This window comes from Lithobates pipiens, unplaced genomic scaffold (assembly GCF_037356315.1).
Source record: "Lithobates pipiens isolate NorthernLeopardFrog02 unplaced genomic scaffold, aLitPip1_a1.2 Scaffold_3, whole genome shotgun sequence".
Classification (NCBI taxonomy): Eukaryota; Metazoa; Chordata; class Amphibia; order Anura; family Ranidae; genus Lithobates; species Lithobates pipiens.
This window is the reverse complement of record NW_027507790.1, coordinates 117,900,846-117,917,285: the sequence shown is the minus strand read 5'-3', so window position 1 is coordinate 117,917,285 and position 16,440 is coordinate 117,900,846. Positions and strand designations below refer to the sequence as shown.

At 41.5% G+C, this 16,440-nt stretch overlaps 1 protein-coding gene across 2 annotated transcripts in view; it reads left to right on the top strand.

Annotated features, from left to right (window-relative positions):
- The window catches only part of HSD17B4 (hydroxysteroid 17-beta dehydrogenase 4), a 429,215-nt gene that overhangs the window by 88,929 nt on the left and 323,846 nt on the right, over positions 1–16,440 (top strand). For both annotated transcript variants that reach the window (XM_077462215.1, XM_077462216.1), the window contains exon 3: positions 7,958–8,065. In XM_077462215.1, the coding sequence (XP_077318341.1) occupies positions 7,958–8,065 (108 nt within the window). The remainder of the gene's footprint in view (positions 1–7,957; positions 8,066–16,440) is intronic.

Sequence of the window (16,440 nt, the reverse complement as noted above, 5' to 3'; positions counted from 1 at the left end):
CCCATCAAATGCAGCAGCCTCGTCAGTGCCTGGATCATAGTGGTGATCTTGGTGTGTCACGGGGAGCTCGATTTGAATTGCTCAGGCCGCAGTAACAATGTCCTGCCTCCAGTGATCACATCACACTGACTCAATGTTCCTCCGCATCTACGGCAGCCAGTCCTGTCTGCTGTAGATGCAGAGGGAGATCGAAAGAAGAAAGATACACCTAATACCGCAAGCATCGAAAGATATAGCTGACACAGCAGATAAAGAACTGATGATTTCTGCACAGTGGCAGAGCTCCGGTGAGTGTGACCATTCAAAGCGCCATCTTGGCCATGCCCCCATAGAATAGGGTTTTATTCAGATCAGGTGTCTGTCCTTCAGATGTAATGGGGAGCTGGACTGTGACCATTGGGAGTAGAAAAGGTCACGATGTGGAAATGTCTCATTTTTGGTGTCAGTAGGAGGAATAGCGCCTCATGATTGTCATGTGAGGCATTGCGCCCTCGTTATTGGTGTCATTTGGAGGATATGCGTTCAATATTTGCTGTCATTGGGATGAATTATGCCTTTTTTGGTGTAAGTGGGGGAATTCTGTCCCATTGTTGGTATCCATGGATGAAAATTTTGCTCCAAGGGAAGGATAAAATCAAGCAAAGGGCCCCAGTTTGGAGACCATTGGTCTAGATGAACATTTTCAGAAGTATCATCCTGGCAATCCTGCCCATAGGTGCTTTGGAAATCTTTAGAAAGATAAAAGAAATGGAAAGATAATGAGCTTTCTTTTAGTCAGAGTAGCATAATATCTTCTAAAATAAAAAGTGAGGCTTGGTTTATTGATGCATTGGAAATCAAACCTGAAGTCTGATTGGTCTGTGTTGGGTTGGCATCGCCTCCCTTTCATTTGCAGTAGTTTTTTTTTTTTTTTTAATGGGTAAACTTGTGGTCATTTTGACTTATTTGTGACCTGGGGTATTGTGTCCCTTTGTGACTGAAATAGCTGGGGACCACTACAAAATGCACACAGTACAGTAGCCCCACTCCAGCAGTGGACATTGAAATGTGAATTTTGTTTACAAAGTTCTCCTATACTAAAACTGCCTATGCAGATAAGGGACATTGGCAGTTAAAATACTGCCCTTGCTGTAGGCGCAGGCCATTTACATACAGGTACCAGGGAAAACCTACCTGAAATACCAGGATATTGATGAGAAGGATTTTGCTAAGAGAAGCTTAGTGTTACTGCTTGTCCTTCGCCATCACAAGAGTGAGCTCTCAAACTGTGATGTCAGAGCTACTGGATCAGGGGAGAGGAAGTTCATGTGACGTGAGGGAGTTTGCATTACAGAAAGAGCTCACTTCTGTATATATGAAGGTGAGCAGTAACACTAGGCTTTTTTTTTTTTTTTTTTTTTTTTGCAAGGTCCCTATAAATGCCTCGGATGTTTTCCACTCTGGTTTCACAAGGAACCTAAATAGCCTACACCTACAAGGGCATTATGTTATATTCTTAATATCTAAATTTTAATTGGCTTTATTATACTTTATTCAGAATATAAGTTTTCTATATTGTATGAAAGAAACTTTGAGACAATAAATTCTATGTTATGACTTGCGATAATTGAAGAAGTAAACATTTAAAACCTGTCAGGATTTTGAGGAATATTGTATATTTTATATAAGCTTTTCTTAAGTGTAAATGAAAGTTTGCATAGAGACTTAAATCCTCCTTCCCCCATTTTATGCCATATCATGTTTGTAATTAAGAAGTCTGTAGAACTATGTGAGCTGAAATTATATATTCTCCCTTCCCCCTTGCATCCGGTCATTTTAGACTGTGGAGCTGTGTTTTAAGTGTTAACATATGTTAGATTGATTATAACAACCACTCCTTAGCCCATACCCTTGTGAAGGAGGGTCTTTCTTTTGGCGCGAAATTAGAAGTCTGTTTTATATAAACAAAAGTGAGATGGGGAGACTTCCTGTTGTATCCTGCTCACACAACGAGGCAGATGTGCTTTTGAAGACCAAGCAGGCACATTTCTTATACACAGCAGACAAAGGGTTATTCCGCCATTTTAGACCACACATGCAATAACCTTATATTTTCATAAGACAATTTTTAAAGATACAAATGATTATTATTGTACTATTTTTGTAAGCATCCTTTTGTATTTAAATGTGTACAAATAAATACACATTTTTGAATTACGCTGACTCAGATCTAATTAAGGAAATTCGTCTCACAAGATTGATCGATCTCAACATATATACTTAAGACTTTGAAATATCGTACATTATTATCAATTTATTTCACATTATTCAACTTTGGTAAAAGCTGCAGAACAAAAAAATAATAAAATCGGAGTCACCACACAACATAGAAGCTCAGTGTGTAGTAGATAACGGCCTCAGCCTAACTCCATCCAGGCCTTGCCTCCAGAGATTTTTCGTCCCACCCACAGGGCTTAGTCCTAGAGGTCTGGGTGAAAGCTACATGACTTTTTTTTATTTTATTTTTTTATTTTTTTTTAAACAGATGTCCCTCATCTGCATAGGCAACTTTTGATAAAGGTGAACCATGCCTTTAAAATTGTACTGGCTGCTATGGAAAATGGTTGTATATTTTTGCTATAGCTTTATTGGTAACTTTTACCCCCCATTTACTGACTTATCACTGAAAAGTAACTGGTCATTTTTTACATGTAACTTTCTCTTGATAATCTAAGGCCCCTTTCTTTTAACTGCTAGGAGATACAGTATATATGATGTATGCGTTGTTTCTTCAGCTAAGCTCGAGGTGACCCCAGTTCCATTTCCCAGAGTCAGAATAATAGGGTAATGCATTGGAGTCTCGCTGAGTTTCTTGTCACTTTGGAAGTGTTAAACTTCCATTTAGCCGTTTTTACGGAGATTGTCGGGTGGAAAATGTGCAGTGTCCGGTTATTGATTTTTCCCACATGCTGTATATCATTTAAATGTTTTTAGAAGCGGAGGCAACCTTCCCAGTGCCCTATTTTAGTGTGATGTAAAGAAAAATGTCCTAATCTTTGAGTGGATAAAATTGTGTTTATAGCATCTCAGAAAGGTATGTATATAATGTAAAGTGATGTAGAGACTGGAGGTCAAGCAGTCAAACTTGCATTATGTACCTTGAAGTACGGTAAATCTCAAAAATGAAGGAGCGATACTCTATATTAAAGTAGCAAATTGAGTTTTGTATAGTTTGATGTTAATGTAACATTTTCTGAAAAGGTTTTCAATACCCTTTTTCGTATCTGTAAATGGTTGTGTCCTTTCTGTGTGATACTTTTAAAATACAGATTGGTAGCCCCTAGAGATATTTGACTGTACACTTTGCATCCTTACAAAACAAATGAAAATTTGAGATGTAAAAAAAATCCCTAGGCAGTGTTTTGCATTTTTATATTTTGTATAATCCAAGCAAAAAAAAAAAAACATCAAACTTATTTCTGTTGTAATATGTTGGTAGATTTATGTGGGCTTTTATAATAATATATTCACACATACAGTACAAGATTGACCAGGCCAGATTTCAGTTGACAATGGTTGAGTTGTCCGAGCCAACTCAAATCCACACATCAAAGGGGACAGATAGCCCAGAGTCGCCATGTTAATGTTAAAATGCAAGGATGCAAATTAGGGCAGTTTATGACCGCAGCTGTTTACGGCTAGGGGTCATTGTCTGTCACTCTGAAAGACGGAAGCAGATCAAAGGCCTAGTGGAAACGGCCAATTAAATTGCTCAACCATTCAGTGTATAGTGAATATAACATGAAGGCACAGGTCTAGTAAACATGGGACTCTGAAGGCTAGTATATTTAGTAGGGTTGTCATATTTACTCTGTTGGATTTTGTCATCTGTTGCAAGACTTTGTTTTGTGTTCGACGTCAAAGTGCATCTCTCTGGAAGAATTGGGTTGCTGCGGAAGAGTAGTTGCATCATTATTATAATTACTAATTATCTACCCACTAATATATATCACTACAATTTCTCCATATGTTTTATGTGGATGAACAAATCTCCCGCTGCAGTTATTGTTTAACAGGTGCTAACAGTCAATGTCAAAATACCTGAACTGCAGCTGCATCTGTTTTTGATGTAGCCACTGTTTGTCAGACAATTTTTGCCTAGTTCCTTCAGTTTTCCAACTGAATAATGTCAGGTGGGAGGAGGGCGAAGACAGGGCCACCCGTGGAGTAGCAGCCAGTTCATCAGGAAGGAGATGAATGTGTATGACGGCTTCACTTTATGCATTGATCTATAAATAGTTGCAAAATATGCATAAATATGGGAGCAATTGGCACTTCCCTTTTTGCTTTTACTTGTTTACTACACATACATTGTGTACTTATTTATGTTATACACATGGCAACACTTTTATATATAGTACATATTTTACTAAATGTTAACATAAACTTGCCTAATCTCATCCATATTTTATGGTGACCCTATTTTTATGAACACCTGTCTGTGATTACCACTTGAGTCCCCAGGCCTATTTCCCCCTGAGACCTCTTTCACACCCAGTGTTTTTCAGGTGCTTTAGCGCTGGAAATAGCCTCTGCTAAGCATCTGAAAACCGCCTCCTATTAATTCTAGTGTGACTTTTCACACTGGGGCCGTGCTCTTGAGGGACGTTCCAAAAATTCCTTCAAGCAGCATCTTTGGGGCGGTTTGGGAGCGCTGTATTTAGCTCTCCCAAAACGCCCTGCCTATTGGTATGCATGGGCTGCGATTCATAAACGCCTGAAAAGTGTTTAAAAAATGTCACATCAAAGGTGTTTTAAACCCCTACTTTGGGGTTAAAAGTTCCCCGTTAGCTCCCGAAAATGGCAGCTTAAACCACGCTAAAGCGCCGCTAAAATGGCTACAGCCCCAGTGTAAAAGGAGTCTAAATCCCCTCGAATCCTTGAGATTTTTTTGCCTCAGTTGTGTACATTGTACCGTTTAGGCCCTTATGCACACTGGCCGTTTTGTGCAGCTGCTTCTACGGGTGTCAGATGTTTTTTTCCCCCCCTGCATCTAAGCTCTCTTGCATGTACTACTTTGTGTCCATGCACACATAGGCTTTTAGCAGCGGTTAGTGGCAAGGGTTTTCAGAGGCTAAGAACCCCCCCACTGCCAGTGCATTCAGAAGCAGCAGAGTTTTGCTAGAGAGAGTGCTTGACCCTGCTAATCACGTTTAGTGCTTGACCGGTAATACATTTTAATGGCCAGAATAAATTATTATTCTGACCACTTAAATGAATTCATGCCCAAGCTCTTGACGCCTGTAGACAGGCCTAAAGGCTTGTAACAAGTGACGTGTTTACAAGTGCCAAGCTTTTTAAAATTTTACTTAACCAAAATGCTGCTGCCAGGAGGAAAGTCTTCTAGTAGCGTTTACAACACGTCATGTATACGTGCATTTGTAATACATTGTCTTCTGGGTTTGGCTGTTACTTTCCACAGCTGCACTGGTTGGGGAAGAAGCTAATGGAGCTTAGACCACTTCAACAGAGGGCAGATGAGACCCCAAAATGAGAGCAATAATCCAGGCCCATTATTCAGTTACCTCTAAACCGGTGTTTCTCCAACTTTTTTGTCTTGCGGCGCACCAAAAAGATCAAAAAATTTTCACGCAACACCTGAAAAGATATACCAATTTTTATGGTGAACTGTTTTTTTTTTTTTTTTTTTCTTCAGATATATTTTATTTTAAATTCAATGTGAAGGATGGTATGTCTGCTTTCAAGAGCAAATCTGAATGAAACGATTTGTAATCTTTGTACTTTCGCTTGCTTCCTTGCTTTTCATTTAATTTCTCCATCGCTAAACGTTGAACAAACTTTATTAGTATCAAAGTTGGAATGGAGCGGTCTCTCTTTTTATAATATAATTTGAGCGATGGAGTTCTCCCATGCTCTCGCACAAGTCTTGCAGTACGAAAGTAACCAATGAATGACCAAATGACGGAGATTGCATTTTTTAAATATGTTACTTTTTTAACGTTTGCGACATTGATTTACCATTTAATTTTTTGCTATGTTCAAAGTTTCAAAATGCTAGCAATTTGAAATATTTTTCAAAACTCCCGGGGCACACCTGCAAATCTCACACGGCACACTAGTGTGCCATGGCACACAGTTTGAGAATCGCTGCTCTAAACTGATGACCTGTAGGGGCTTTTAAAAGTAAGCGTACCAAAGTTTGCTGCCATTTCATGGAAGCATGCAGTTTTAAGGCTTTATTTGTTGGCTATTCATTCATGTTACCTCATCTGTTATAGATTACCAACTAATTGGGCAATATGCTGTGTTTGTGTGCTCTAAAATTACGTTTACAACTCTATTTCGGGCAAAAAAATTTTTTTACATGCATTTAACAGTTTTCTTTTTCAGGTTAGCAGTTTGCTCTGCATGGGTCAACTGCTTGTTTTTTGTCTAGGTTAGGACAGCGATGGTGAACCTTGGCACCCCAGATGTTTTGGAACTACATTTCCTATGATACTCCACTACACTGCATCATGGGAAATGTAGTTGCAAAACATCTAGAGTGCCAAGGTTTGCCATCACTGGTCTAGAGGATTGGAGAATGGAGATATACTTGCCTAATCCTCTGATCCCCCCAACAAGACTGGTCCCTGTGGCTGCTTGGGGGAATTCAGTAAGCTGTGGCGACACTTTTCTGAAGTCAATCCCTCTTGTTAATGCACCAAATTCATGAAGCTTTTGCAACACACTTGGTTCTGACAGCAACTCATGCATCAAATTTTTGTAGTTCTAAAATGCGGCACTTTCACATTGTATCGCATTGAATGCGCTAAATGTAAAAGTGGAGCTAATTAGGACCAACTCTTTTGGCATCCAGAGAGAAACTGACTCGAACACAATTTGTGAAAGTGTCTCATGCATTCTAGAAGTGGTACAGCATGAGCCAAACTCAAGTACAAGTTTGATACAGGTATATAAATTTGGCCCATTCTTCAGAAGAGACCCTTTCACAAAATCTGCCTGTGCCAGTCTTTATGAATTCCAGGGATATTGTTTTTTGGGTTTTAAGTAAATTTCAGGCCTATATTTTTTTTAAACGTAAGCAAAAAAACGCAAAAACAAAGCTTGATGTCCATTGTTTTTTGAATGACATCCAAAAAGGTGTCCACAAACTTATTGCCATATTCTGTATCTCCCTAATAGGAACAAAGACAGCAAAAAAGGGCAAAGGTTTAACTCTTACTGTAACCCAGAAAATCCTCCTCCACTTGGGACACAGACAATGAAAACCTGATGATTGTTCTAATCCACAACGACCCTATGCAACATTTAAAAAGAGAAATACAATGTTAAAGCGGAGGTCCACCCTAAAATGGACCTCCGCTCATCGGAATCCCCCCCCCTCCGGCGCCACAATCGGCACCTTTCAGGGGGGAGGGGGGTGCAGTTACCTGGATAATCCAGGTAACTGCACCCACTTCCGGGCTAGCTCTCTGCGGAAAGGGGCGTACGTTGCGCCCCTTTCCGCAAGCGCCCGCCCCCTTCAGCAAGTGCCCCGCTGCCTGCTGGGAAACACACAGCTCCCAGAGGCAGCGGGGACCGTCCGGATTGCGGCGCGCGGCTCGCGCATGCGCAGTAGGGAACCGGGAAATGAAGCCGAAAGGCTCCATTTCCTGATTCCCATACCCAAGATGGCGGCGGCACGAGCGAGCGATCGGCTTCGGGTGCCGACATCGCGGGCGCGCTGGACAGGTAAGTGTCACTATTTAAAAGTCAGCAGCTGCAGTATTTGTAGCTGCTGGCTTTTAAAAAAAAAAAAAAAAAAAAACGCGGAGTCCCGGTGGACTCCCGCTTTAATAATTTGTATTCTAATTGTTTATTATTTCAGTCTGGTGTATTTACCTTGTTTTTTTTTTTTTTTTTTTTTCACCTGCCTTAATCTCCATTTAAAATTATTTGCTTTTTGATTCTACAGTTAACGATCTGGGAGGTGACATCAAAGGAGACGGGAAGAGTTCATCGGCTGCAGACAAGGTTGTTGAAGAAATTAGGGCGAAAGGAGGAAAAGCGGTGGCCAATTATGGTATGGGATGCTGTCAGGCCTCATGTTTGATGTGCATTTCATCTTTAATTCATGTTGCTGCCACTAAACTCATTTCCACATTCACACATGTACAAATTATAGCACATGAAAAAAAATTGCTTTGGGGAGAACTGTTAAATTAATTGTTATAAAGCATAAATTAGCCCTCTGTAAACGGAATATAGATTTGTAACAGTGCAGTGCGCAGTGTGTTTATTACTACACGAAAAACAGTCATTAGAGCTGTGCTTCTACAGTATTTGCTCTCTTTACTATGTCAACACTTTGATCCTTGATGGCTGCTAAGGCTTTAAGCTCTTTATTGGCTATTACCTTATAATAAGCAGGTTGTCAGTTTTACAACAAGCATCTTCCTTAAGCATTTTGGCTTTTTGTTAAAAATTGGGCTTTATATTAAAGGCTGTTTGTGCGAATAAATTCTTGGAGTAGTCTACAGAATTAAAGTAAACCTGTCAATGAATTGGCCCAATCGTGCTTTCAGTTTAAATGAGCTAAATACATTCCGGGTACATGGGGGAAAAAGTGTCTTTAAAGTTTGTATGTTATTAAAAAACAGCCACATGCTGTGTAGAAAAGCCTGTCTCCTGCCAGCTCTTAAAGTCTCTTGCTCTCTGTGTGGAATGAGCAATCTCTTTGAACGGGTATGGCATGCCACCTGTTGCCTTAGACCAGTAGCTTTGTAGTCTGCAAAGAGTGCTTTTTGTTTAGGAGTTCCAGGCCTGACTCAGCAGGGGCATGTCGGATCCCTACAGAGATGCTGAGTGACCACTGCTTCCTTATAGATAGCAAGGCTATTCTACTGTGACTGTTTTCTAATAACAAACTGTAAGGCTCGGTTCACACAGGGGCGACTTGTCCAGGCGACTTCGCCGCCTGACAGGTCGCGCTCTGTTCTGTACAATGGAACCATTCTAATAGGAGCGACTCAAGCGCTCCGAGTTAGAAAAAAGGTTCCTGTACTACTTTAGGGCGACTTGCATTGACTTCTATACAGAAGTCGTTTTACAAGTCGCCGCTGATCGTGTGCAGGTCGCGGCGCTGCAAGTCGTGCCGCCCCTGTGTGAACTGAGCCTAAGAGTCAGCACACCTTAACCACTTAAGGACCAGGCCTCTTTTTCAGACTCTGTGTTTACATGTTTAAAACGTGTGTTTTTTTTTTTTGCTTGAAAATTACTTGGAACCCCCAAACATTTTATATATTTTTTTCTAACACCCTAGAGAATAAAATGGCGGTCATTGCAATACTTTTTTTCACACCGTATTTGCGCAGCGGTCTTACAAGTGCACTTTTTTTGGAAAAATTCAACTTTTTGAATAAAAAAAATAAGAAAACAGTAAAATTAGCCCAATTTTCTTTTATATTGTGAAAGAAAATGTTAAGCCGAGTAAATTGATACCCAACATGTCACGCTTCAAAATTGAGCCCGTTCGTGGACTGGCGTCAAACTTTTAGCCTCAAAAATCTCCATAAGCGACATTTAAAAAATGATACAGGTTGCATTTTTTACATTAGAGGAGGTCTAGGGCTAGAATTATTGCTCTCGCTCTACCAATCGCGGCGATACCTCACATGTGTGGTATGACTACCATTTTCATATGCAGGCGCTGCTCACATATGCACTCCCTTCTGCGCGTGAGCTCGTCGGGACTGGGTGTTTTTAAAAACATTCTTTTTTATTTTTTCTTATTTTATTTAAATTGATTTTATTTTTACACTGTTAAAAAAAATTAAATAAAAAATAAATGGATCACTTTTTATTACAAGGAATGTTAACATCCATTGTAATAGAAAAAAGCATGACCTGTCCTCTTAAATGTGAGATCTGTGGTCAAAAAGTCCTCAGATCTCATATTTGAACTTAAATGCAATAAAAAAAAAGAAAAAAGTAATTTGAAAAAATTTGCCTTTTAAGAGGTATGGGCGGAAGTGATGTTTTGACGTCGCTTCCGCCCTCCTATGGTATAGAGACTAGTGGGGGCCATCTTAGCTTCACTCGTCTCCATACCCAGCAGATGAAAGGACCCCATCGAGTAAAAAAAGTCAATAAGCGTATATTTATTGGTTTGCGCAAAAGTTATAGCGTCTACAAACGAGAGTAAATTTTCTGGAATTTACACAGCTTTTAATTTATGACTGCCTATCTCATTTCTTGAGGTGCTAAAATGGCAGGGCAGTACAAAACCCACCCAAATGACCCCATTGTGGAAAGTAGACACGCCAAGGAAATTGCTGAGGGGCATGTTGAGCCCATTGAATTTATCTTTTTTTGTCCCAAGTGATTGACTAATGACAAAAAAATAAAAAAGTTTACAAAAAGTTGTCACTAAATGATATATTGCTCACACATGCCATAGTTATATGTGGAATTGCACCCCAAAATACATTCTGCTGCTTCTCCTGAGTACAGGGATACCACATGTGGGGGTCTTTTTGGGAGCCTAGCCGCGTACGGGCCCCCGAAATTCAAGCACCGCCTTCAGGATTGAAATATAAAACGCTACCAAAAAAAAAAACTGTTAGCGATCGCAGGGATCAGGCCTGACTCTGCAAACGCTGCACTTGTGTTTAGTGTTTTGTAAGTGACAGTGATCGATCGATACTGCACTTGGGTGGGCTGGGCGGAGGGGCAAAACGCAGGTGCTAGCAGGTATCTGGGCTGATCCCGCTAACAATGTGTTTTTTTGGAACCCTAAACTGCTGGGGACGCTAGTATAGATCTGATCAGATATTGATCTGTTCAGATACTATACCACTATGGGAGGTGTATGCTTTGCGCGTGGGTGTTAGCGGTACTGGCACTAACCTAGCGCTGCCTGGGGCAACTCAGACCCTATCTGACCCTAAAACCTAATTGATATCACCCGCCGGGTGATCGGGGGTTAAACCTTTATTGGGTAATAAATGGTGGGTGCCCTGATGCTATAAAAAGCAAACTAACCAGAGTCACCCGTAACACTTATACGGTGATCACTGGTGAAAGGGTTAACCAGGGGGCTAAAACCTTTATTGGGTAGTATATGGGGCTCCCTGACGCTATATAAAAACCTGAGGGGGGAACCTAAATAATGAAATAACTAACTGGCTAACCAGCGTCACTAGTGACGCTTATACGGTGATCACTGGTGAAAGGGTTAACTCTAGGGGCAATCAGGGAGTTAAAACCTTTATTAGGTAGTATATGGGGGTACCTAACGCTATATAATCCTGGCGGTGAACCTAAAAATAACTAGCTACCTAGCGGCACCAGTGACAATGCAGCGATCAGAAAAACGATTGCTTAGTGACACTGGCAAAAGGGGGTGAAAGGGTTAACTAAGGGCAATCAGGGGGTTAAAACCTTTATTAGGGGGGGTAGGGGGCTAGCCTGGACCTAACACTAACTGCCCTGACACTTTTTACAGTCACAACTGACACTAAATGCAGTGATCAGTAAATAAATGATCACTGCAATCAGTGACACTGTGACTGGGAGGGGGTGGGGGGTGATCGGGGGCTTGGTCAGGGGGTGAGTGTGCCTATGTGCACCTACATGTCAGTGTAGTGTTGGTGCACTTACTATGTCTTCTCTCCTCGCAGTCCGGTCAAAAAGACCGCCCGAGGAGAGTGACATCACTTCCTCCTACCTGTGTTTACACTACACAGGCAGGAGAAGCTTCTCATTCGCCAGGAGCGATCGAGAGGGGATGGCCAGAAACCAACGGCCATCCCCTCATTCCGGATCACTCCTGAAGTGAAACGGACCGCCGCAGCCAGCGGAAGGGGGTCTGATCGGAACCCCCCACCCGCTGGAAGGCAGGCACGTACAGGTACGTGATTGTGCCTGTCCGTGCCATTGTGCTGACGTATATTTACATGCGCCGGTCCTTAAGTGGTTAAAGTGGTTCTAAAGGCAGAACGTTTTTTCATCTAATGCATTCTATGCATTAAGATAAAAAAAAACCTTCTGTGCGCATCAGCCCCCCTGAGCCCCATCTGGGTCCACTGATGTTGCATGAGAGCCTCACCTGTCTGGGACTCTGCCTCCTCATTGGCTGATAAGGATGAGATCCGGCATGTTCGCATACTCCATGTGCACAGCCCGCCAGGAAGTCGGCACAGCGCTGCGCTTATCACAGGCAGTGAGACATTGCCCGATCTCTGCACCCGTGCATTGTGGCAATGTCTCACTGCCTGTGATTAGCACAGCAATGCGCCGACTTCCTGGCAGGCTCTGCACGTTGACCATGCGAACACGCCAGAGCTCATCCTTATTGGCTGAGACAGCAGTGGGTGCTCAGTCAGTGAGCCCATGAGGGGAGAGGGTGGCGCCGAGCCACAGTCTGAATGGATACACAGAGCAGCAGCTCGGCTTGGATGCCCCATAGCAAACTGCTTGCTGTGGGGGCACTCAGCAGGTGGGGGAGAGGGCAGGAGTCCCAGCGAGAGGGACCTGAGAAGAGGAGAATCTGGGCTGCTCTGTGCACTGGTTTTGCACAGAGCAGGCAAGTATAACAACATGTTTGTTGTTTAAAAAAAAAAAAAAAACTTTAATATCACTTTGTTGTGATGTTTTAAATACGAATGTATTTAGCTGATTCAAAGAAAGTTTATTTAGCTTTTAAAATTAATCTTAGGTTGCTCATAGATGGTAAGAAACTTGGCCGGTTCAGCAGGAATCTGCCCAGATTTCAACCATATATGGGCAAGCTGGAATGTACCAAGTTGATCGATCAGCTTGGGCACAACCTGCTTGCTGGATTTACTTGTGATTATTATTATTGTCCTGTTTTTTGGGGGGGTTTTTTCTCCATAAATTACTGATTTCAACTTTTTATTCATCCCTTTTTGTTTCTCATTGTTTGTTTGATCTTCAGCCCTCTTAATCTATTTACGGTCTACATGCGTTTGCTCCACCACGAGGTACATATTGCTCTGGTCCAGATCAGATGCTTGATAATGACAACACTGGAGCATGCTGTGGACCATGGCCTTACAACAGGGCCACATATATTCTTTAAAAGATGCAGATTTTTAAGGATTGAAAACTACTGAAATACTATGAACACTTTTAAAGATATGTCACCAACTTAAGAGATTGAAGAAAAAAGTACAGAAAAATATAAATTTTTCTTTCCTTGAATCATTGTTTTAGTCTCTTGCAATGTTCATTTGAACTTGCTAGACAATTTTAGGACTCCAGGATAGTCTTTTTCCCTAGAACAGTCTCTTCCTTCCTTGTACATCATAGCCCTCTCCACTTTTAGGAATAATTCATTATGGTCTGTGTTGGCCAGGCTCCAACACCCCTCCCTTCACCTCCCTTCACCTCCATACATAACCTTTATGTATTTGCCGGAGGAGAGGCGAAGGGGAAGAGTGACCCCTCCTCCTTGAGTCTGCTGCGACTGCTGACATCACATCCAAGATGACGACCAGGATCAATTTCAGAGCTCTTGGATTAACACATGGGAGGCTTTTATTGGTAAATACTATGACTAAAAGTTTAGCATTATCATACATGTAATATTAGTGGGAAGATGTTAAAGGAATGGTCTAGTGACGAGGTCTTTTTCAAGCTTAGCTAAGATTTTACCATTTGGCTTACATATGCTTTAAGAAAAAAAAGAAAAAGGAAGCTCCTAAGATTAATGCATGTAGCTCAGTCCTACTGTGCAAACATCAGTGCCTGGTAAAGCTACTTACAGGCACTGGAGAGTGACCAAGTGCCCATAAGTGTTCAAGGCACTGAACAGTTTTGAATGAGGGTTGTACAAACATGCATTGGGGAATTTGTATATTTTTTGCAGAGGAGTACTGCATTCTGCAATCTGTTTTTAGAGGAAAACCATAACTATCAATCTGAAAAATCCATCACGGTAGACGTTATAGGAACCTTGTGGGTGCCAACAAAAATTGGACTGGAAAGTTGAGTTGAGATATAGTTTAAAAAAAACAAAAAACAAACAAACTGTTTTTTGGGGGGTCCTGGCAGATAACTGGGCTTTAAAGACAGAGTTCTCCTTTTTATGAAAATAGATGCAATGTTCACAAACGCTGTGCAGCATTGAAATATTGTCCTTAGTTTAAAAGCCTTACCATTCAGCCATGAGGGTCATCTGCAAAGCCTGACAGAAAAAACCCAGTTGGAGTGATAAGCTTGTCCTTCCCAAGTTCCCGGGACACTCTAACAATCAGCTAACTCCAAGCATCCTTGGAGCGAGAGCACTTATGTCTTCCTAACCCTCACATGTGCAGTGCTCTCTCTTAGTCTTGGCCACTGCAGGGCAAGGCTGAGAGCACTGCACAAGTGCAGGTTTGAAACACAGAAATTTACCTGCTCCCAAGATGCCGGGAATAAGCTCCTTGCAGTTGGAGTGTCCCGGAACTTGAGCAGTCTTTGGCTGGTGTGAACCCTAGTACTTTGGCTAGAGGCCTTGTAGGAAGTTAGGACCCTGCCATAGAACTAAGAAACCCCATTAAGAGATTTCCTAATGCCACTAAAATGCCTTTACATTTGTTTTATATAAACTTTTCAGTGACACATCTTCTCTATGGTTACTTTTTATGGATAATAGTTTGTACTGCATTCATTCCTCTGCCAGACAATCCTATTCTGTGTCTCAGCTTGTATCATATGTTTGCTTTAGTTTTTCTTTTTTTTTTTTCAAAGCTTGTCTACGAGTTGTACATGATGTTGGCTTTTTTTCTGGATTAGTAAAAGCATGTATTTTACAGAAGTGGATTTATTTTCCATTAAAGACACTGCAGTGGAATGCTCTTTCTCTCAAGGGTCAGGCTCCCAAGAAGAGCCGAGTCAACGCTGTTTTGGTGCTGTCCTCCAATTCCGAAATTGCCCACTAAGATCCCCGCTGAGTCTAAGTATCAGAATTTCCCATCTATTTCAGGCAGCAGCCTCTACACCTTCCGGTTGAAGAACTGGATAATTTTTTTGCAACAGTGCCCTCTTTTATGTCCATTCTAACTTTTTTTTTTTTTTTTTCCTTGTAGTTTTAACTAAAATTCTTCTTTTGCATTTACATTCATTTAGTATGCCTCTTCTATTTGTAGATATGTTTCTAATCATATCTCTGCATCCTCTCCTTGGATGTAAACTGACTGATGCCATTATTATCTCTCGGTAAAAAGACTATGGCTCCAAGCCCTCTACGGTTTTTGCCATTAGTTTTGCAAAGTATATCTGATTAATGATACCAGGATCCTTGTAGGTAATATTCTGCCACTGTCTAATGCGCTTCATAATGTACATTTTGCACACAGATCTAATGTGTGTGTGAAGAATGACTTGATCTGATAAATAAAACATCATAAGCTCTGTCACTGGCTATGATCTATCATGAACACAACGCTATTTTTACTAGGATTATCAGACAGAAAATATTAGTCTTCTGCAATGTAAAGTGACACCTGTATCTTCGTATTAACACTTTATGTTCGTATTGGCAAATGCAAAGCCCACGGTGTAATTTCTTATCGTACATCAGGGGACACAGAGCCTTAGTAGTTTTTTTTTTTTTTTTTTTTAACAGAAACGTTTTTATTGATCAAAACAAGTTAGCAATACAACTTATGCACAAATCTCAATACAAGCACATTCGGTTACAGAATTTAGACCTCCAATCCTAGTGATCACATGCAGGGGACAGGAAAAATAACACAAATTAAACCGTAAGAGAGCGAGCACTCAACCATGGATCCCAGATGCCGCCAAACTTCTTGGGGCATTTCCGCCCCATATATGTAAGCTTATAAAGTGGCAGCACTGAGTCCACCATCGAGTGCCACTGGGACATCGTAGGGGGAGAAGAATCCTTCCACACCTGCAAAAGCACTTTCCTAGCATAGAAACATAAATAAAAGAGTAGGAGCCTCTTATATGTAGCCTGCACCACAGTATCCGTGACTCCAAGGAGAAGCACCTTCGGATCCATGGACACTGCGAGGCCAGTGACTGCGTTAATTTCCACCAGTATTTTTTGCCAATAATCTTGGATGATTGAGCATTCCCAAGTAACATGATAGAATGTACCTACTGCCCTTTGGCACTTAGGGCAAAGTGCGGATTGGGCGGGATAGATCCTGGCCAGACGTTGAGGGGTGTAGTAGGCCCTATGCAAAAATTTTAATTGGATAAACCTATCCCTTGCAGAGATTACCCCAGGAAGGTAACTCTGAAGGGCCGATTCCCACTCCTCCTCCGAGAGGGAAGGGATGTCTCCCTTCCACACGAGGAACAGGGGTGAGTCCCCCTCCGATTTTTCACAGGTGAGGCGTAAATATATGGAAGAGAGAATCCTGTCTGCCCCACGAGACATGAGAAACCTCTCTATCCCATGAGGCTCGACTAGTACCCTCC